Source organism: Apis laboriosa, unplaced genomic scaffold (assembly GCF_014066325.1).
Source record: "Apis laboriosa isolate Shangri-la unplaced genomic scaffold, ASM1406632v1 scaffold71_cov137, whole genome shotgun sequence".
In the NCBI taxonomy this organism is placed as follows: Eukaryota; Metazoa; Arthropoda; class Insecta; order Hymenoptera; family Apidae; genus Apis; species Apis laboriosa.
In genome coordinates this window covers 1,834,124-1,857,484 of record NW_025224229.1, presented here as the reverse complement: position 1 = coordinate 1,857,484, position 23,361 = coordinate 1,834,124, and the positions used below count along the sequence as shown (strand labels likewise).

General features: G+C 16.6%; 1 protein-coding gene across 3 annotated transcripts; it reads right to left on the bottom strand.

Moving 5' to 3' along the window:
* Nucleotides 1-546: 546 nt before the first annotated feature.
* LOC122719256 lies at nucleotides 547-22,277 on the bottom strand. Of its 3 annotated transcripts, none has more exons than XM_043944918.1 (7): nucleotides 21,923-22,277; nucleotides 20,772-20,879; nucleotides 13,665-14,046; nucleotides 11,878-12,117; nucleotides 11,391-11,723; nucleotides 10,509-10,736; nucleotides 547-888 (listed from the first exon to the last, which is right to left on the bottom strand). In XM_043944918.1, the coding sequence occupies exons 3-7, from the start codon at nucleotides 13,975-13,977 to the stop codon at nucleotides 632-634; spliced, it is 1,371 nt and encodes a 456-aa protein (XP_043800853.1). In that variant the 5' UTR covers nucleotides 13,978-14,046; nucleotides 20,772-20,879; nucleotides 21,923-22,277; the 3' UTR covers nucleotides 547-631. The 3 variants fall into 3 exon arrangements, with proteins under 3 accessions (XP_043800853.1, XP_043800854.1, XP_043800855.1); XM_043944920.1 differs by having other exon boundaries at nucleotides 710-888; nucleotides 10,513-10,736; XM_043944919.1 differs by lacking the exon at nucleotides 20,772-20,879.
* Nucleotides 22,278-23,361: the final 1,084 nt, after the last annotated feature.

The following is a 23,361-nucleotide window of genomic DNA, read 5'->3' as shown; positions in this document are numbered from 1 at the left end:
TATTTTATTTTATTTTATTATTTTATTATATTATATATTTCATATACAATTAATATATTCATGGATCTGATATATCTTTTGATTCTACAAATTAAAATAAATATAAAAATAAGTATATAAAAATATTAGTAAAATTTATTTATGACGATTTTATCTCTGTTATATTGCCATTGTTTTATCTTTGTTTTGTTTCATTTAACACAAACTTCAATTGCTTGAAATTTAATAAAGTTTTGACAGATATTTTTATATTCTTTTGTATTTATTTTAATTTCTATAATTATATTATATATAATTATAGTATTTATATTATATATAATATATACATATATATAATTCTTTTAAATATATAAAATTTTTTAACTTCTTATTTTAATGAAATATGTTCCACATTTTGTTATAAAAGTACAATATTTTTTTTTGACATTTTATATTATTGTAATAAATATTCTTATTTATTTATTAAATCTCTTATTTATTTGTATATTTCTAAGTGAATACGATTATAATATTGTGTTACAAAGTATTTTTATTCATAATGTTCATTTCATATAAAATACGTTAAAATGATTCAGTAAAATTATTTTTCATATATATGTTTATTATATATATAAAGTATTTATTAAGAATATTAAGCTTCGATTAATAAACCATATTTGAGTCCAATATTGGTTAAACTTTGAGTAGTTGATACACCCAAGACTGCAACTGCAACAGCAGCAATAGTGACCGCACCTTCCAAATAAAGACCATATAATATTCGCACATAGCCAGCTATTGTTGAAAGACCACCAGCAGCCGTAAAATCTAGGGGAAATAGAACGCTTGCTGCAATCGGCCTGGATCTGGCTACTCCAAAACATAGAATTCCCAATAGATAATAAGTGGCTGTAATTTAAAATAATACAATTATTTTATTAAAATATTACAATTATTAATTTAAAATAATATAATTATTTATTTTAAAATAATACAATTATTTTAAATTAACTTTATAACTGAATTATAATAATAAAAAAAATATATTTTCAATAGTTTTACTAAAGATTGTTTCTTTATTTAATTTTATTACTTAAAAAATTTCGATCGATTTATATTTGAATATAATTAGATATTTAATAGAATTTATATTTTTTTTTTCATTATCATTCATTTATATTTGAAATTATATTTAACGTTTTATAATGTCGATATAAATAAAATATTTTTCAATTAATAAAAAATTTAAAATCCTTGATAAAATATTATATTTATTTAGTAAAAGATATCTTTCAATTTTTCTATATTTATTTCATTTATTAGTAATAGTTTTGAAAATTTTATGTTCAATTATCGAAATGTAATAAATTATAACATATAATTTATTATAATAGTAATAAATTATTAACTAATAAAAATTAATTAATAAAAATTATTAATTACTATAAATATATATAATAATTTTTATTTGTGTATTTTTATGCGAACGAAAATTATTTATTATATAAAATGTCTTAGCTAGTTAAAAAACATCTAAATATCTAATTTTCTTTTTAATTATATGAAAATTATTTTAAAAAAATGCATAATTTAAATAATTTTGGAAGAAATATTTCGGAAAAAATTTCTTTACATTCATTTTTTAATTTTTGCGAAATCATATTTTTTAAAAAAAGGCATTTATTAACAATATTTTTTTTTGCATTTTTTAAAAAAATTGAATAAAAAAATACAATTGTAACAGATAAAAAATTTTATAAAAATATTAGCATTATGATTTTCAGATTAAAATAGTGATGAATTAGAAAATATTAGAATGATATCAAAATTAATTTCTTTTTTTATAAATAAACTTAAAATATCTGGCAATAACAATATAATGAATGTTATAATGAATGAGACAAATTAATAATTATTATTTTTTTAAATAGACAAAAACTGTAATCAATAAATGTTTGATGTAGAATTTTAAATACCATAATTATTAGATTTCATTTTATTAATGAGACATTTTATATATATATATAAAAATTCAAAATACTTTTATTAAATAACTTAAATAAATTGCTAAAAAATGATTTAGTCTTTATGAAATTGTGTCAAATATACTAATATTATTATTTAGGTAATTATTGAAATATTCATTGCCAATATAAAATCATTAGATTAAATATTTACTAGATCTAATCTCATTAAATTTTTTTTTAAAAGAAAATGGATATCAATATTATATTATTTCAGATGGCATGATAAATTGCATAATTAAAATTTGTGTGACTACTTCAATAGAAATATTTAAATAAGTACCAAAATTCATGATATATATATATATATTCGTTTTAGACAATATATAATTGCTAATAGATACTATTTTAAAATGTTACTTGTGATAATTTCATCATTGTCATTTTAGTGTTCAAAACCATTTGAAAATTATTATTTTACTATTATTCAATATATTTTTTTATTTGTAATTTTTATTTATATAATATAATTATATTTTTTTTATATATAAAATATAATAAAAAATATAATATGTAAATATGCATATATTTTTCTAATAAAAAGTACTAATGATTTTAAAAAGACTATATTATAAGTAATTAGAAAGTATTATATTAAAAAAAAATTTCTATCATAATAAATAAAACATAAAATATATACTTATATATTTTTTAAAAAAATATTTTTTGAATTTATTTTTCAAAAAATACTATAAATATAAAATATTTGTATGATGTACATTCATATTATCATAGAAAACTTCTTTCTCTTCATACTTTTCTAATACTTATTATTTGCAAAAATATTAATATAATAATATTAATATAATAATATTAATATAATAATATTAATATAATAATATTAATATATTAATATAATAATGTGAACACTCTTTATAATATATATTTAAATTTCAATATACAAGAAAATTATAAAAATATAGCCATTATGGAATTATAACAAGAAATAAAAATTATTTTTTGCGTTTTGATAAATATCTCTTTTTAATACATTTCGTAATGATGATACAGAAATTACATTGTGTCTTTGGTTTATATACAATAACAATACGATATAAGAATATGCAACTGGTAAACTTTAAGATAAAGACGAGATTTAATAATAAACGTTGCTAATAATAAGTATTAATTAAAGTATTAATTAATTATAATTAACTTTCACACGATGAAACTTATGTAACTCAACGTATGCCTTAAACCAAAGTCTCACATAAAGCAATCTGTATTATTATAATAATAAAAATAATAAATATGATAACTATATTTTAACATTGGTTTGATAACTTATTTGTTATTCAATATAATTTTAGAATCATAATTTATTGTTAGGTATTTTTGCACTTCTGAATATTTGTTAATATTACAAAATACAATATAAAAAAAATAGTTTTCTACGTTTTTCTAGAAAAATCTTGAAAAAAAAAATTATTTAAAAAATTTGTTTTCTAAGACAATTTTTTTTTTAAATAATTTAAATCTTACTACTTTTAATATTCATATATTACGAAGTAAAAGAAATATTTAAAAATTTTTAGAAATTTAAAATAAGTTATTTTAAACACAAATTACAAATAAAAAAAATAAAAATAAAATATAAATAAATAATCATAAATTACAAAAATTTAATATATAAATTAAAAAAATATTTAAGTAATTAAATAACTAATTAATAAATAATAAATACATAGAGATTTTATAACATTATATAATAACATATATAACATTATATAATAATATTAAATTTTTTAAACTCATTATAATAAATTATTTATTATAATCGAAATGAATCTTTTATTATAAATGAAATATAAGTAATAATTTACTGCAACAAAAAAAATTAAAATTTATGAATCTAAGCTCTTCTTTATCATAAATATATTTTATGAAATATATTTTATGGAATATATTATATAAAATATATTTTATTTTAATACGAAAAAAATGATACCTTTCTTTATGATTACTTTTTTCATATTTATTGATTACTTTTATATTTTCTTTATTTTTTAATGCATTATTTTAATAATTTCTTATATAATTATAAGAAAATTTGACCAATGCATAAAATAAATATCTAAAAAAAAAAAAAGATAATTATAAGATGAAACATGAAATATTTGTTAAAAAAATTTTATAACAGAATGTCTTCGTTTATATGTAAAAAAAAAAATTATTTTTTATCAAAATATATATAAGCAAATATTTAATGATAAAGATGAAATGTATATGATATAATATATTCATATTTTGAAAAATATTTTAATTTTCGGAAACAATGATATTATCTATAGTGATTGGTTTGTAATATACTGAAACAATTAATAGTCATAAATGGTATCATATTTTATATTTATTATAAATATAGAATTAAAAAATTTTGCCTTTCTGATGATATCTTATTTGAGATATATTTAAATGTTATTATTGATAGAATAGAAATAATGCTTGAAATTACTAAAAATAATTTTTTTCTATAGAATATGTTTTATATCAATTTTTTAATAAATTGTAAAATATTAAAAAATTCTTCGAATTTTGTTATAGTACAGTTAATAAATTGGCATTTTAATACATATTATCATTATTATTATAAAATATTTATTATTTTATTTTTTTTTATTTTATTATTTTTCAAGTATCTTCATAAATAAAATTCCAATGAAATTAAATTTAATCAAATTGCTATATATGACAAAATTTTAAATATAAAATTTAAATAAAACATTTTCAAACTTTTATTTTCTCTAGAATTTTGATATAAAACTTCATAAAGCGTATATTGTTGTAAAAGAAAATTATTTTTAATAATAAATCTTAATCTTAAACTTTATTTAATTTCAAAAAAAAATTTCTTATAAAATATTCAAAATCTAATAAATATTTTTAAAGTATTCTATCTATTCTATGTATTCTTTTCATTACGTAATTTAATTTCTGAAATTTTTTAACTCAAGTTTATTTATTAAAATTGAAGTGACAGCAAAATCAAAGTTATTGTTAACCAATGGCTAATATAATAGTTCGGTTTTTTGAAATCAAAAAATATAAATTTAGAATCGATTCTCTAAAAATGTTTTAATCCTATTTTATAGGAATAATTTAATGTTTTATTATAGATATCAAATATAATATTTCATGTTATATATAAAATATGTATATCATATATGCATTATAGAATATTTATAATATTTATAATCACTTAACTCATAAATAATTTAACTCATAATATATTATATATGATTATATTCTGTATATTATATTTATTATGAGACAAGATTTATGAAACAAGATAGCATTTGTATAAGAGATAATTATATATTTTTTTCTATTGAAACTTTAATCATTGAATAAATTTTAGTGAGATATATCAAAAAAATTGATATCACAATATATATATAAATATATATATATAAAATTTATATATTTTTAATTTTATTAATTATATTTATATTTAATTATATAATATAATTATTTATATATATAATATATATAATATAATCATTTAATTATATTTATAAATTTATATTATATATAAAATTTAAGTAAATAAATTAAAATGATTACTTGAAAAAATGAATTAAATATTTATTTCTATAATGAAGTTCTTCAACTTTCAATGAAATTTTTTGATATATTGATTATAAAAGTGTTTGATCAGATTATATATTTGTATATTAATATCTCTCGTTCCTTTCGTAAATAGTAAAATACTATAAAAAAATGAAATTTTCGTTAATATAATAAAATTTAATATACTAATATAATAATAAAATTTTCAAAAAATACATAATTCTACTTAAAAAAGTAAAATTTCTTTATAATCTTTATCATATCATTAAATAATTAATAACATCAAAATATGTATTTTTTAATATCAATTTTTAACTGAAAATTTTTTTGTGAGTAATAATTGAATAATATTGAAAAAATCAACATATCAGACGAGATATCTTGTATACAGATATTTGCATACAAAATAGTAAAAGTTGATTACTTTAAATATTTTATTTACTTTTGATGATATTAAAGAATGTTTCAAACAAAAATTGAATGGAGATAACATAACTTAGCATTAATAATCTATCTAGATTTATAGAAGTTATATGAAAATCAATTTCATTTTTTAAATGGAATATAATTTTTTGATATATTGTTTTCGAATGCATATTTTTTAGTACAAATAAATTTGACTAAATTCAAATAAAAAATTCAACAAATTAAAATATTTCATAAACATAAGTTAAACATAAGTTATTTCATAAACATAATATGAAACTAATTATTTTTATATAATATACTATATCGATTAATGCATTAAAAATTCCATTTAAAAAATTCCATTAAAAAATTGATCTTTAACATAATAAATATCTTGTTATTTTGTTTATTTAATATTTATTTAAAATATTTTTTAATATTAGATAAAAATTAAAAAGCGATATATATATGTATATCTAAATCTAGATAGAGAATTTGAAAATGTCGGGAATCCAATTAATCAGATTGAGTTGAATGTATTTTAAAATTCGAGATTGTTAAAAGAGATTCTGAAGTATTACAATTATTATTAGTTTAATTTTAATTTTAATAAAAAATTGCTGATCTTTAAATTATTATAATTTTGTGAAAGAAGATTTTATATTAATTTTTTAAGAATTGCTGTTGCAATAGACTTCTTATATACTTCTATAAAAATTTGTAAAACGAATATCGAAAAAATAGTTCAAATATTGAAAATTTTTTTTTTGTTAAAATTTAGTTTTCTTTTAATTCTATGGATGAATATAATTATGTTATTATCATAATGTTATTATCATATGCTAATTATAGACTCATTAATATTTTTCAAAGAATATTGTAAATATAAAATTGATTAGATATTCTAACATATTAATCATAAAATATTTTCCTTTTTTAATTTTTTTTTTTTAATATTTATACTTATGATTTTAGAAATTATTACATTTATTATTTTACTTTATGATGATTCTACGATATGAAAATAAAATATAATATAATAAATAATTTTTCAAACATTTACATGATCGAATTTTTGTAATTATTATTTTATTTATTATTTATTTTTAATTATTGATTATATTATTATTATTATTATTATATTATATTATATTATTATTATTATATTATTGTTTTTCGAATATACATCCATTTATATCACGATGCAATGCTACTAATATTTGGAATCCGAAACTAATAACTAATATTTAAATAATAATGTAATATATTTATATTAATAATTTATTTCAAATAATTTGATCCAAATAAAATAATTTTTCATAATAATATTTTAACTTCATATTTCTAAATCCAAAGTTATTTCAACGGTTATAATGTAATAGATTGTTCAATAATAGCTATAATACTATGCAGTTAAAAATATGTCATTTAAAAAAAAAACCAAAATAACTTGATCGAAGAAAGAAAACAAAGAAAAGAACTTGGAAATTTTAAATATTTCAATTTATAACTAATTAAAAACTAATTCTATAAAATATTTTTATATCAAATGATTGAAAATATCTGATAAATCATTGTTACAATTTCATGATACATTGTACAAATTTCTGTTATTTTTATAATTTTATAATTTTTAATATAACAATAAGTAAAAATAATTTTTATGATCATTTAGAAATCATTTTACTGTTCCATAGTGATTCTAAATATAGGTTCAGAAATATTGTGTTAAATTGATCAATGCGTATATAATTTTTCGATTATTGTCAAAAATATTTGTTTATAAATTTTTTATTTGTTACAAATAATAATATAATAAGTAATATAATAATATAATAACTTCTGTTGTATTTTAAAAATAGTTTATTTTTTGAAATGAAAATATATTGAATTTTTTAAATATATAAATTTTTTTTTATTATATATTTTATGAATGTAAAAACATGATAATTAATTTATAACAAAATTAAATTTAAGAATCAAAATAGTAATATTTAATCATTTAATATATATACGTATACATATATATATATATTCTAAGATTACATTATTAGCATAATTAACAGATTTTCATCAATTTATTAATTATCAATCAATTGCCAATTAATAATATCAAAAATTTGCAAGAGAAAATTATTACAATATGTAAAATTAGATTTAATTAGTTTAATAATAAATACAAATTTCTGCAAAAAAATTATATTAATTATATTAATATATACAGAATATCATATTAAGGAATTGTTTTTTAAATTATTTTTTAAAATAAAATGTGATTTTTTAAGTTTAATATTATTTCTTTTATTTAATTTAATATCTTATTATATTAAGACATTTTATATTTACATTATTAAATATAATTTGAATCAAAAAGTTAAATAGAATCATTTCTACACGAAAATAATATATAACGATATAATATAAAACAAAAATTCAAGAGAATTTTTACATATTAGAACAAGTCATTTAATGTTATTTAATATTTAAGGTCAAATAAAATGAATTTACTTATAATTTTACATATACAATATAAAATTAAAAAGGAACAATATTATATAATATTTCTTTTTTTAATAAAATTAAAAAATTAAATATAAAATTAAATCACATAAATAATAAATCACATTTCTTCAATTTTTCTGTTTTATTTCTATGAATTCCTCAAAACGATATGATTATCTTCGTTACTACTACTATTATCACTGACTTCATCTTGAATATTTCAATTCACTTCTTGATTATTATTTAAAAAAATTTGTAAAATAATTTCATCAAAAGAATATGTTAAATATGTTAATACATTGCCGATTATTTAATTTTTTTAATTATATCATATTTTTTTTTAATTTAATTATTAATACGCGTTATTATCATTATACATACGCATATCATTATACGTAAGAATAAAAAATATATAAAAGAAATATATATATATATATATATATTCAATTATTTTTTTTTAAAAATATTAAAATTATAATTCCATAAATAAATAAAATTCCATTGATTTTTCATTAGTTTTTTGAATTCATTTTATTTATAATTTGTTTACATTCTTTGGTTAATTATAAGAAAAATAACATTTATTATATCATTATATTATATATAATTATAGTATATAATTATATATATAATATATAATATATATATATATAATATATATATATATATTACTTCATATTTACAATTATTATATATTTTATATTGTAACATGAACAATACGATGTATCAAGCATCGAAGAAAAACAAAAAATCCTGTACAATTACCACCAAGTCATGGCAATCTCTGCTTTTTTCTCTCCATTTATAAACAAAAGAGCGAAAACTTATTAAGAAAAAAGAAAATTAGACGCATTTGAAAAGATATTGATCGCAACGTAAATTTGTTTCATAAACGTTTTTGCTATTTTATTTTCGCGCTCGATCATTCTCTTTGCTTGTATTTTTGACAAAACATTTTAGAATATCTTCCTTTTTTTTTTTTTTTCTCGTTATTTAAACAACACTGAACTCGTATTTCTAAAAATTTTTGTATACATTGAAATACATGTATGCAATAATGAACTTAAATTAATGTATCACATGAGGTTGAAACATTACTATTTCCAATTTTCATGAACCATTAATTTAAATTCATCAATTTAATTGATACACACGTATCGCAATATGTTTCAATATATATATAGAGATTTTTAGAAATATGAATTCGATCTCACTTTTTTTCACAAATAGTGAGAAAAAAAAAGAAAGTGTGTATGTATAATAATAGATCTAGAGTATTTACATATCATAATAAATGATATTTTTCTTACTATTAATTAAAGAATATAAACAAATTATAAATATAAAATGAATTCAGAAACTAACGGAAATTTAATTTTTTTTTAAGAAAATAATTAAAATACAATACATAATTCCTGTAAAACTTTTTATTCTTGTAATGATTAGAATACGATGCAATAAAAAAAAATTAGATATAATATATTAAATTTATATAATATTTAATATTTTTGAATTCATTATTAATGTATCCTAAAATATAATAAAAAAAATATATATAATTTCGAATTATTTAAAAAACCGAAATAACTTTTGTTTCGTTATGAAAATAAATTATTTCTGAAATTTTTATTACTATCATTTGTTATACTTATATACTTGGTATGTCAATAAATTTTTTTTTTAATATTTTTTTTTATTACATGACTACAAATGAGTGAAATCATACATTACATTAGATAAAAAATTTTTTGCTAAATTAAATTATATAATTAATAATGATGTATATAAATTCTATATCTGAAAATGTCTTAGCAATTGTAAGAAAAAAAAATTCATTTTCATTATCAGTTTCATAATAAATCATATTAACAAATTGATATTAATTTTTAAAAATTATAGCTAAATTATATAATATATATATATTATATATTATATATATATATTATATTATATATATTATATATTATATATTATATATATTATATATGTATAATATATATTATATGTCTATATATATGATTTTACCTACAGAAACGAAGGGCATTATTTTAATCCATTTAGGCATTAATGGCATTAAATAGCTTAAATCTGTTTGGTCAACAAACTTTCTTGATATGGCATATCTTTGTAACCGCACTGCTAATAAAAGGCCAAGATTCATAATTAAAAGAAAATGTGCAGGTATACCAATTGCTGCAAAAATAACGGTTACTGTTCGACCAGCTGTCGTTCGTGGAACCGGAGCACCAAAACCTACGAATGAAATAAATTGAAATAAAATTAACTTGTTAGTACAAATAAAAAAATTAATAGAAATAAAAATATAATGATTTATAAAATCATTTATATATTATGTTACAAAAAAATTCTTTTAATTCTGATTTTAATAAAAGTTTGTGTATATATAGAGAATAATAAATACATATAATACATGATTTTTTTTGACTAATGGGAAATATTTTCAAAAAAAGAAAAAATGCTGAAATTTTGAAATTTCATCTTCTTAAAAGCATTCCTCATTAACAAAAAAATAATTATATTATATTATATGCATAGAGAATATAAATTATTATAAATATTACAATTTACACAAACTTTTACTAAAATTATAATTCTCAATTTAGATGAATTTTTTTATAACAGCATATAATTATATTTATAAATTTTATATTTATTAAAATTATTATATTTTATTTAATAGTTTATTATTATATTTATATTAATATTATTTAAATATATATAATATGAATTGAATGAAAATATATTATTGAAAATACATTGAAAAGTTGCTAAAATTATATTTTTGATTATTTGAAAGTAATAATAAAATCTTTCAATTAAAATGATATTATTAATATTTTTATATTTATTATAATTACCATTAAATAAAAAATAAATCTAAATTACCAAGAGTAGTGAGAAGCGAAAGAGCAAATAGGATGCAACCAGGAAATGTCCAAAGTTCTCCACTATTTTCATTTTCACCATATCCAGAATTAACTGCCATTAATAATAATTTTTCATGTTTCGTTACATATTGTTTCACTTTATTGCTCCAAAGTGGCTCTAGATCTTCTTCTTTTTCTGTACGCAATTGTCTCAATTCTGTTGCTAAACCAATTGCTAAATCTTTTTGCATATTTTTTAATTTTATAACTTGTTCACGTTCTCGTGGTCCTTCAATAGCACAAAAAACTATTGCACCAACAATAGCCCAAATGGTTAATAGCCATGCTAATCCTGTACATATATATACATATATAATCATATAAATAATAAAATCAAATTATTAAAATTTATTGTAATAATATTAGAATAATTAAATTATTCCTTTTAATAGTTTTAATAATAATTATAAATTATAAATAAAAAAAAATTGTTACTCATTTTTTACCAAATAACGAAAGTGATAATCTTCCTACAAATCTAATATATTTCCATATTTTAGAAAATCCTTCGATATCTGTTGAATTTACATATTTTTCTTGAACAATGTCTTTAACAGATGGTAAAATTCTTAATCGTAATGGTAATCCAACTATTGTTTGAATAGCAATTGATTTTGTTAATTTTTCCAAATTTTCCGTTGTTTTATATCGCGGAGAAATTTCTTCTGAAATTGTCGTAGGTGTATCTAAGAATAATAAATTAAATTATTATAATATTTTAAAAATATTTAATTTACTGCAATCTTTAAGATTTCATTTTAGATTTATAATTACTATATGTACAAATAATAAAAAATGAAAAACATAAATGAAAAGAATTAATAAAAAAAATATGTTATAATATAATTATAAATTATATAAAATTTCTTTTTCTTTTTATTCTAAGATTATATTATTTAGAGATTAATATATAATATATAGATAAATATTATTCAGAGATTAATATTATTTAATAACGATAAGCTTAACGAATCTTTATAATATATTATTATGTTATTTATATTATTATTTATATTATATATATAATATCTAATTTTATTTATATAAATTTTTTTTTATTTTTTTTGTAGCTTATGTTTTAATAATACATTTTAATATAAATAAAAATGTACATAATGCATTATAATATACATAAAACAATATTTATAAAATAAATAAAAATATATAAACTATATGATTTAAAATTTACTTAGCAATTGAAAAAATTCGCTTTGATTTAATTTTCAATTTTAAACTCTATATTATGTTTTGTTGTCCTAAATTCAGCTTTTCCTTAAGTATTGATTCAGTCTTCTTAATGCGATATTATTAATGAAACCAAGAATAGAATATATCAATATAGAATATATCAAGAATAGAATATACCAATAATATGATTATAAAATGTGTATTTTTTATAATTTTACATACTATATACTATATATATTATATTATAAATAATAATTAAATTTATATAAACAACTTTGAGAATAAATAAATTATAAAAAAATTTAAGAATTTTAACACGCTTGAAGTATATAAGATATCTTACTTAATTGAGTCATCATTATATTTTTCTTTAATTTTATTATTTTTATTATTGTTCAATATATAATAATATTGTTTTTATATGTTCATTAAAACTGATTTATATATTTATTATATCTGTAATTCAGTTTACAAATTTCAATTATATATATAATAATTCAAATATATATATTGAAAATTAGATAGATTTAATAAAAATTAAAAAATATATGTATATAATATAAAAAATATAAAACTAAATAATTAAGGAAAATAATAATTAATAATTATCGAATATTTTTCCATTTCATTGTATCAATAAATAAATAAAATATGAAGAGTAATATATGAATTTAAATATTACATTATAAAAGAATAAGTAAATTTTTTTGTGATAAGATATAAAATTAATTATATTTAGATTTAGATCAAAATGAAAAATGAATAATTAAGATAATATCTATTTATTAATAAAATATACATTTAAAATACATATTTTCATATTTAAAATTAAAAAGAATTTATTTTTAAAATTAAATAACATTAATTTAACATTTATATTTATATTTAATTTAACAAAATAAATTTAACATTTAAATAAATTTAAATTCTAATGGAATAAAATATTTTAATTCATTATGTTTAATACAATTAAGGATATATAAATATAAATACTTTAATATTTTATCAATATAATAATAGAAAAATTAATAGAAATTGGCCATACCAATTGCATAAACTACATCATCATTGTCTTCATTTTCATTATTCTTCTGTGGTTCTGTCATTGTTACATGAAATTCAGTAACACGATGTTTGATTTTGTCTTTTGGATATATTAAATTTCTATTGGTTCTATTGGTGAAATATCGTATTTTGTGGATTCCAATAGCTTTATGCATTTTTGTTTCAACATGTTTACGAGCACACGTAACAGTGGATAATGAAATAGGTGTCAACTTTGCAATATCTATCACATCACTAACAGGCGTTGTAACACACTCAAGAGTTGGTGGTATTGGGAAAAGGGGTACATCCATATTTGTCAAAGTTCAAGGTTTTTCCGATTTGTGTCTTCTTCATCAATTTTTTTCATGATTCTTTCATTGCTTTTATATTAAAAAAATAGGAGAACATAAAGATATAATTTCACTTCAAATATTATTTAATCACTCATAAATTTAATAATTTTTATTTTATAACTATTTATTGATTTTATATTTTCTGGTGATTTGCAGAAAAATATTGATTTGCGAAGATATTAATTAAAAATAAAAGAATTTTGAATCAAAAATAAAATCTGTATTAAATTTATTATATAATTAAAAATGTGTTTTTATTAAAAATGATATTAATTAAAAACAAAAGATCAATTTTGAGTCAAAGATAAAAGATAAGATAAGATAATCTATAGAAAATATTTGAGAAAAATAGATAAAATTTAGTATTAAATTTCATTTTAACAATAATATAGATAAGTAGATTTTTAATATTTTCAAGTTTTTTTTATACCTCTTTATATCTCTTTATATTTTAATCTCTTTATATCTTATCTCTAATATCTTATCTCTTTATATCTTAATCTCTTGTTATATTTAAATTATATTTATATTAAAAATAGTTTTGAAGATCAATTTTGATTTTATATTAAATTTCATTCCGTTTTATTATCATAATCACATTATCTTTGTAGAAATTAAAATGTTATTTAGAAAATAACATCGTTGCATTTTTTTTCATATCATCGATGTATTAGATATAAAATACTTGAAATAATTGATCACCTAATCATTTTTGTTCTTTATTTCATGAGTTAATGTAATTTATAAAATTAATATTTATATAATGTGAAAATCTTCTTAGGTATTTAGGATTTGTAATTATAGCAAAATCTGAAATAATTTAAATAAATTTATATTATCTTTATATCTTTAGATAATATAAATAATAAATAAATAACTATTTTGATTTTATTTAAAACAAGATTAATTATATGTATAATTATATATATAATTATAATTATATTCATTTAACACATAATGTGTAAAAATTTTTGTAATACTATTTTACAAAAAAATGTATTCAATCAAAAAATTCTAATTTTAAAAGAGAAAAAGAATTGTAGAATTAAGAATTATTTGTAGAAAATAATTTTTTATATTTTATAGAGAATAAATCTGAGAATTTTTTTTACAAAAGATAAAGTATATAGTAGTAATAGAGATTAAATTTTAAACATTTTTTAATATAATTACTTTTGAACATAATTCAATTATTTTTGAATATAATTTAATTATTTTTTAATAAATTTTGCTTTATTTCACATTTATTATAATGTGTAAAATTATTTAAAAAATAAGTTTTAAATGTTGATTTCATCTTTTAAATGATATTTTGTTAAAAAAATTGTTTGATAAAAGATAATATACTCATGGAGTATTTTTGATGAATCAATTCTAAATAAAAGTTGATATACAAAAATATCAATTGAGATTTATTAGATCGATTTATTAGACAGATATTAAAATATATTTAAAAAATAAAATTATAAAGATAAAAATTTTTGTTGGAAATTATTTTTAATAGATATGATAATAATAGATATATTATTTGGTAGTCAACACAATATCCATTTCAACAGTTAAATAAGTAAAAATTCTCATTTAAGTTATAAATAATTAAAATTTCCATGAGAACAAGTCTATCTCTATCATAATTCTATTTTGCTCTGCTTTAGTTTCGCTTCATGTAATACAAAATTAAATTGTTTTTAATATGATAAATAAATCTTAATATTTTTATGTACCAATTTTTTTGTTTGTTTTATTTCTAGAATCAACTTTTCAAATATTTCTCATGAACATATTAACATTATAATTATAAAATATTTAAAGGAAAAGAATTTAGATAATTTTTTATTTAAAAATTCTAATAATAATTGATTCACTGATTGACTCTAATTGAAAAAATTCAAAATTAAATTTAATAAAAAATTAAATTTTTGAAAACTAAAAATAACAATTAACCCATTGTTATTTTAAAAAAGAGATTTCAATTTTTAATTTGTAAAAATAAAAAGAAAAATAAAAAAATAAATGGACTAATTTCAATAGTTTTCGAATAGTAAAATATAGTATATATATATATATATATATATATATATATGTACATATATATATATGTATAGGAAGTTCTCCTAATGGCAAATACTTTTTTTTTCAAATAAATAGAAAAATATAATATTTTTTTCTTTTTATCTTGCTTTATAAGTTAACTTTATAATATTAATAATATAAAATTATAATATTAAATATATATAAAATAAATAAATAAAGAAAATAATCAAAATAATCAAAATTGTTATAATAATTACGTTATATATAATAAAACGTAAATTTTGATATAAAATCCTAAAAAGTTAAAAAATGGTATTTAATATTACAGATATATATAGCAAAAATTTTTAATATATCGGAATAAATAAATAAATCGGAATAATTTTAATATAATTTATAATAATTATAAATAAAATTATCGAAACATAATACACATTATCATCATCAGAATATTTCTCTGTTATTTTTTATAACATAAACATTATCCAATCCTTTATTTTTTTTAAAATCAAACCATATGATATTTATTTTTTTCTTTCGGTTTTAATATAATTAACTTAATACTTTTCTTGAACTTATTTTCTAAATTTTTCTTTTATTTTTTAATTTTTTTAATTTTCTTTGTCTTTAATTATTAATATAACTTAAAATAAGAATTTCATTTCTATTTGCTTCTTGCTATCCAATAATGGAGATAACTTTATTAAATGTTCATGACAGAACTAATGTTAAATGGCTATATATTTAATGCTATTTATATATCTATTTATATAGCTATTTATATATCTTCATATATTTTTTTAGGAAAATGCTAAAAATATCTTCATAAATATCTTTCGTTTAAATAAATATTAAAAATATCGAAGAATTTCGATAGGTTTCGTAAATTTTAAAAATATGATGATGATTTGAATATTAATGCATTATCTCTACAACTTACATATATAAGAACTTAATAATATTTCAATTATTAAAATTATATTATTATAATTATTGCATTAGATATCATCCGATATTAAAAAAATTTTTTCTTATACTAGTGATATTAATATTTATGTGCAAAGAACATTAATATTAATATCAATGTGCAAAGAACAAAGAGATTAAATTTTTTATACATTGTATATTTCGTTTTATCAATTGATTGATTACACCACGAAGAAATTATTATCAATTATTATCAAAATATATCAGTAAATATTAACTTTACATTATAAATATTAAATATTAAGTTTAAAATTTTTATATATGAATAAATAATAGATAATAAAGATTTAAAATATATCAATATAAATTAATGACAAATATCTAACAATTCTTTTTATTGAAAGACCATTATTAATGCTAATAATTTTCAAACTATCGGATTCCTTGAACTAACAAAAAAAGATCAACTAGAACCAGAAATTCAAAAATTATGAAATTTTGATGATATATAATGTTTATGTATGTATTATGCAATTTTTTTTGTTACTCGAAATCATTTTAAGGGAGTGAAATCAATCCTTAAAAATTCGATTATTTTTCGATTTTATGTTATAGCTTGCAAACTATAAGAAATACAGAAAAAATTTTAAGACTTAAAATTTAAAAAATTTTTCATAAAAATTATTGTTTGGTAAAACATTTATTGTTTTATACAATTTTGTTTTATACAATTAAAAAAAGTTATAAACAAAAAAATTAATATTTTTTTTTTAAATTTGTTTTCCAACGTAAAATTTTAATCAGTAATCTAAATAACTAAAAAAACAAAATAAATATTTTTTGTTTTTAATAAATACAATTTATTATATTGCTAGTTTTTGTTATTGAAACATATATTAAACATTGAATTGATGAGAATAGAGAGAAAAAAAACTTATATAACTATTTTATAAAATCTTTTTATTTTTAATATAGTTATCAAATTTCAAATTTATTTTTTTTATGTATAATAAACTGATTCAATAAAGCATAAATAAATAACGGTGAAAGCATGAAATATGAATAACATTGTTGATTATTCCTTATAGTAATGAAAAAAAATGTAAATATAAAAATATCATATAATAGCATATTACTATACATATATAGAACGAAGCGATCATATGAAATCTTTTTGCAAAAAAGCGAATTCTATTAGATTTTCAAAATTATTTCGTTTCTCATCATCAATATATTCACTCCTATATCATGCTGGAGCAAATATTAGCTGTCCCATAAGTTTCTTTCGTACCATGCTAAAAATGATTTTAACTGATTATTTTTATATGAACATACAGGCTTATCTATTAATTATTTTTCAGTTTTAATCGTTCAAAGTTTTTTAAAATACATTTCGTTAGTGACACAGTCTCTTTTAAAACTTTTTTCTTTTTTTCTTTTTTCATCGTTCAATATGGATAGTTAAAGGAAATATTTACAGCATGCTTATTTATAGTTATGCTTATATAAGTTATGCTTTATATATATTAGTTATGCTTTATTGCTTTAAAAAAGATGATAATGCAAACGAGATTTATACTGGTTAGAATACACTGATATTATTATTACAACAAATATTACGACCATCTGTAATTGGTTTAGAGATTTAGAGTTGGCAATTTTGACTTGAAAAATGAAGGCCACAGCAGCAACGGATATGGACTTTATCAAGGCCATGCTGAAAATCCGCAATATGCACCTCGAGAAATATTTAAAAAAATAAATCCTAATAATTTTGGAAAAAGGAAATAATGAGAGAAGAAAAGGAAATAATGGAAGAAGATAATAGAGCAGAATGGTTCATATATAAGTCGCAATAAGTCAATCTTAAACAACAAATATCGTGTATTCATTTCGTATCAAAAAAAAGAAAGAAACTTATAGGACATTGTAATATCTTGATGAGGAAAGTTGATTACGAATGAGAAACTATAATTTAATGATATTATTTCATATATAGATATTTGTCGTAAATACATAATACAATAAGATTGGAAAATTATATAATAGATAGATCATAGAAAATTCTTCCATGTGAAAATCAAGCACATCACATATCATTCTTATAATATTTCTAAGTAAACGGTAGTATGTGCTGATTAAACGATATACTATTTTATAATGTAGATGATCAATTTAAGACGATCAATTCCGATAATAAAATATTTCGAGATCCCATTCGATAGATGTATTTGTTAATATATAAATAATTCTTAATTAACTTACCATTAAATATTATTACCATTAAATATTTCTTTAATTAATTTTTCAAAAATGAAGATCATTAAATAAACATTTCATGATCGAAATAAAGATTATTATATTATATTATACACGTGGACCAAAATTAATACTTTATTCCTTCAGAATAATAAAAAGCAAAAAAAAAAAAAATTTGCAGAAAACTATATATTACTTATTTACTTACTTACTTACTATATATTACTTTTTTATCCTTTCGATAATATATAATACAAAAAAAAAAAAAAAAAAAAAGAAGTTTAATAACTATATTAAGAGTAAAAAGATCTAATAAATTTTTTTTTTCTATTATCATTTGTATATTCATTGTCATTCATTGATATAGTTTCATCTAGTTTAATAAAAAACACAAATATATAAGTTTTGAAAATTCAGCAACAAAAATCAACAACACAATAAAGTTCTATTTATTAAAAACAAAAAAAATATTTATTTTTTTATGTGTACAATGATCTATGGTTTAAGATCATTCAAAGTGAATTTCAAAGAAAAATAATTTATTTTTGAGTGAATTTATTTTATGAGAACGATAAAACTCTATCGTATTTTTTCTGATTTATGTCAGTAATGTCGCGTTGGTAATTAAAAATATTTAAATGGTTTTATTTTAAATGAATTTGTGTTTGTGGCTAATAAACTGATAAATTTATAATGAATTTATAGATATTTATAAAAATTAGTTTAAAGTTTTACAATATGTTATATAATGTATTTCTCTAAACTTACAAAATGTTCTGAAAACATTCATTATTTGATAATTGAGCGTTAAAGTTTAGAGATTAAAAATAACAAAAATGCAATTTATCAAATATAAAAATTTATAAATTGATATATATTGATATTATAATTAATAATTTGAATATTATAATTAATAATTCATTTTAACTCTAAATATTCATATATATATTCATAATGTTTTTATTACTTATAAATATTCACATGTTAATTATTTATTACAAATTGTTTGCTTTATTACAAATCATATATTTCTAAAAGTTAAAATTGCAAACTTATATTTAAATTATTTTGAATAAATAATATTAAAAAATTGTTTCAAATAAATTAAAAATAATAAGATTAACTAATCTTATATAATTATTTTTATACAATAATTATTTTACGATAATTATTGTTTTATTTAATTTTTTTATTTTCATGAAATAATAGATATAAAATGATATTTAAAGTGATATAATTTACAAATATTTATATTATAGTTAATTTCAAATTTTTTAAATTTTTTAAATATTTTTCTCGAGATATAAAATCATATGTATGTATATGTATTGAGAAATCATATGTATATATTGTATAAATTTTAAAGTAACAATCTGAATTTAATTTTCACAATTTTCTATTTTACCATTAATTATATAATCAAAGAGTATATTTATTATAATCAAAGAATTACTTATATATTATTTAAGAAGTTTGAATCGTAAACTGTTAATACATTCAATATTTGCAAATTTCAAATAAATAATATTTACCTATCAACATTGTTCTAATATGGAATATACGATGCATATATGTAGATATATATATGTACAGAAGATCCCATGTAAAAATCGTCACGATTTTTTTTCACATTCAATAATCTAAAAAAAAAGATCATTTTAAATAAAAGTTAGTCAGTTTTTTATTGACTATAAATTATGATATTAAAATTTAAAAAAAAAAAATAAAAGCTGTCTATTTTAGATTTTATAATGTTGTTGCTTATTTTAATATAAGTTCAACGGTGTTTTATATAACCTTAAAATGACTATAAAATTAAAAATATGAAATCAATGAACAGGAATATTTTCCTGGAAAATTATCTCTCATTTTATTTTATAACATATAAAAATTATGTGCATCTTTTATATTTATTCAAGGATAGTAGCATATCATATTTTTTCATTATTGAAATACATTTTTTATAATCTATATTTATACTACAATTTACTCAAATGATAAATTTTTTGATGAAATACAACAAGAAGAGTTATAAATTTTTGATATTTTTAATGTAGATTATTCATTAATTCTTAAATTCAAAATATGGAGAATATTAATATATAGGACACTAAAATACTTATTTTTTTGGTAAGTTGGTTCCATGATTTTGTTTTCACAAAATTTTTTTATGAAGAATATGAAAAATATGAAGAACTGAAGAATTTTTAATATGTAAAATGTAATTTATATAAACTTAACATTTTTTATAAAAATATTTCCGTTCATTCATTTCATATTCCTGATTTCACAGTAGATAGGTCATTAAATTTTTACATAAACTTTAATATTATAAAATTTAAAGCAAATAATGGCATTTTCAAATGTTTTGTTTTTTCAATGAAATTTTTTTTCTTCGCTTTTTCTAAATCTTCGTTTTTTATTGAAAAATTATTTTTTGCGAAATTTTACATTGTAATTATAGCCGCTAAAAAAAATTGATTAACTTTTATGAAAAATAATTTTTTTCAAATTATCGGAAGTATTTAAAATTGAAGGAACTCTTTTAAATAGATATATTGCATAATGCTTGATCTTAAATTTTTAAGAAAACTATAAAAATGAGACTTATATGATAATTAATATATGATAAAAAGATAAAATTATATTTAAGAGACAATGACAATAAAGTTCATATATTTACCATTCATTAATCATATCTTCTTTAAATACACCATAATTATATACATATTATATGAAATTTAACGAAATAATTTCATTAAACGAAAATTAACGCACATCTCAGTTTGACATAATTTTTATTTCACACATAATAAACGCAGTTGATATATCACAAATGAATATCAATGAGTAGTAATATAAAGTTAAACTCTGAAATTGCACAACATTTAGAAACAGAATAAAACAATCTGTACGTATCTCTTCAAACAATTTAGAAAGTACTAGCTCCCATAGAATTGTATTTTAATAGATTTGGCGCATTGCATGTTACAATAAAAGATATATTAGCGTAAAAGGTTCTCTATAGATAAACTAAAATTGGAACACAACCTTGGGATCAATCAATGAAAATATTAGGCATATTTCATTGCAAACTGAATTTATTACTTACTTCGCTTATATCATAGTCATTTAAATCATAGTATAATAGAATGCTATCAAGACTAACCTAATGACATTGATTAATTTATGTTAAATTTAGATTTGTAATTACATTATTTTATCGTAATAGTTTACTTTATGAAATTAAGCAATTATTAAACTAATTATAATGTCTATTTACTATTAAAAATATTAATATTTATAATAATTAGTATTAATATTTACAATAGAATATTACTAAAATTACATTAGAAATTTCTAATTTTTAATATAATATTATTTTTAAAATTATTATTCTTTTTATAAAAGAATAATATTATATTTTCATTAAAATTTTTGTATATTTTAAATATCAAATATAAATTTAAAATTTTTATAGCCATTATATTTTAATAATTGCGTGTATATAATATTAATATAAAACAACAATAGTTACAAAAACAATTTTATTATAATATGGAATAATATATTTTATTAAGCATAATAATGTTTCATTACTTAAATAAATGATTCATTCATATATATTCAGCATATAATAATATACAATATATAATTTATATATTATATATCTTTAAGTTTTATTTAAAAAATGATATTATAATTTTTTATGAAATCTAATAATTGAAATCATTATTTATTTATTATTAATTTTCTAAAACCATAATATTTTAATTTTGTCATATATCAATAACAATTTATTTATATTAATAATGATTACTTTCTTGAAAAATTTTTTTTAAAATTATAAAACATAATGAATACATTGCGATAGCAATAATTATTGTTAATATAAAATATATAAAATAAATATTAATTTAAATATAACTTTAAATTATTTTATGAATAAATCCTAATCTATTTAATTTAATATAATATATCAATTTAATTATATGTATACATATATTTTATATTTACATGTATATATAGATGCATTATATAAATAATTAAAATTTTTTTTATATTTATCAAATTTTATTATATATATATAATATTACATATATAATATATGTAATATTATAT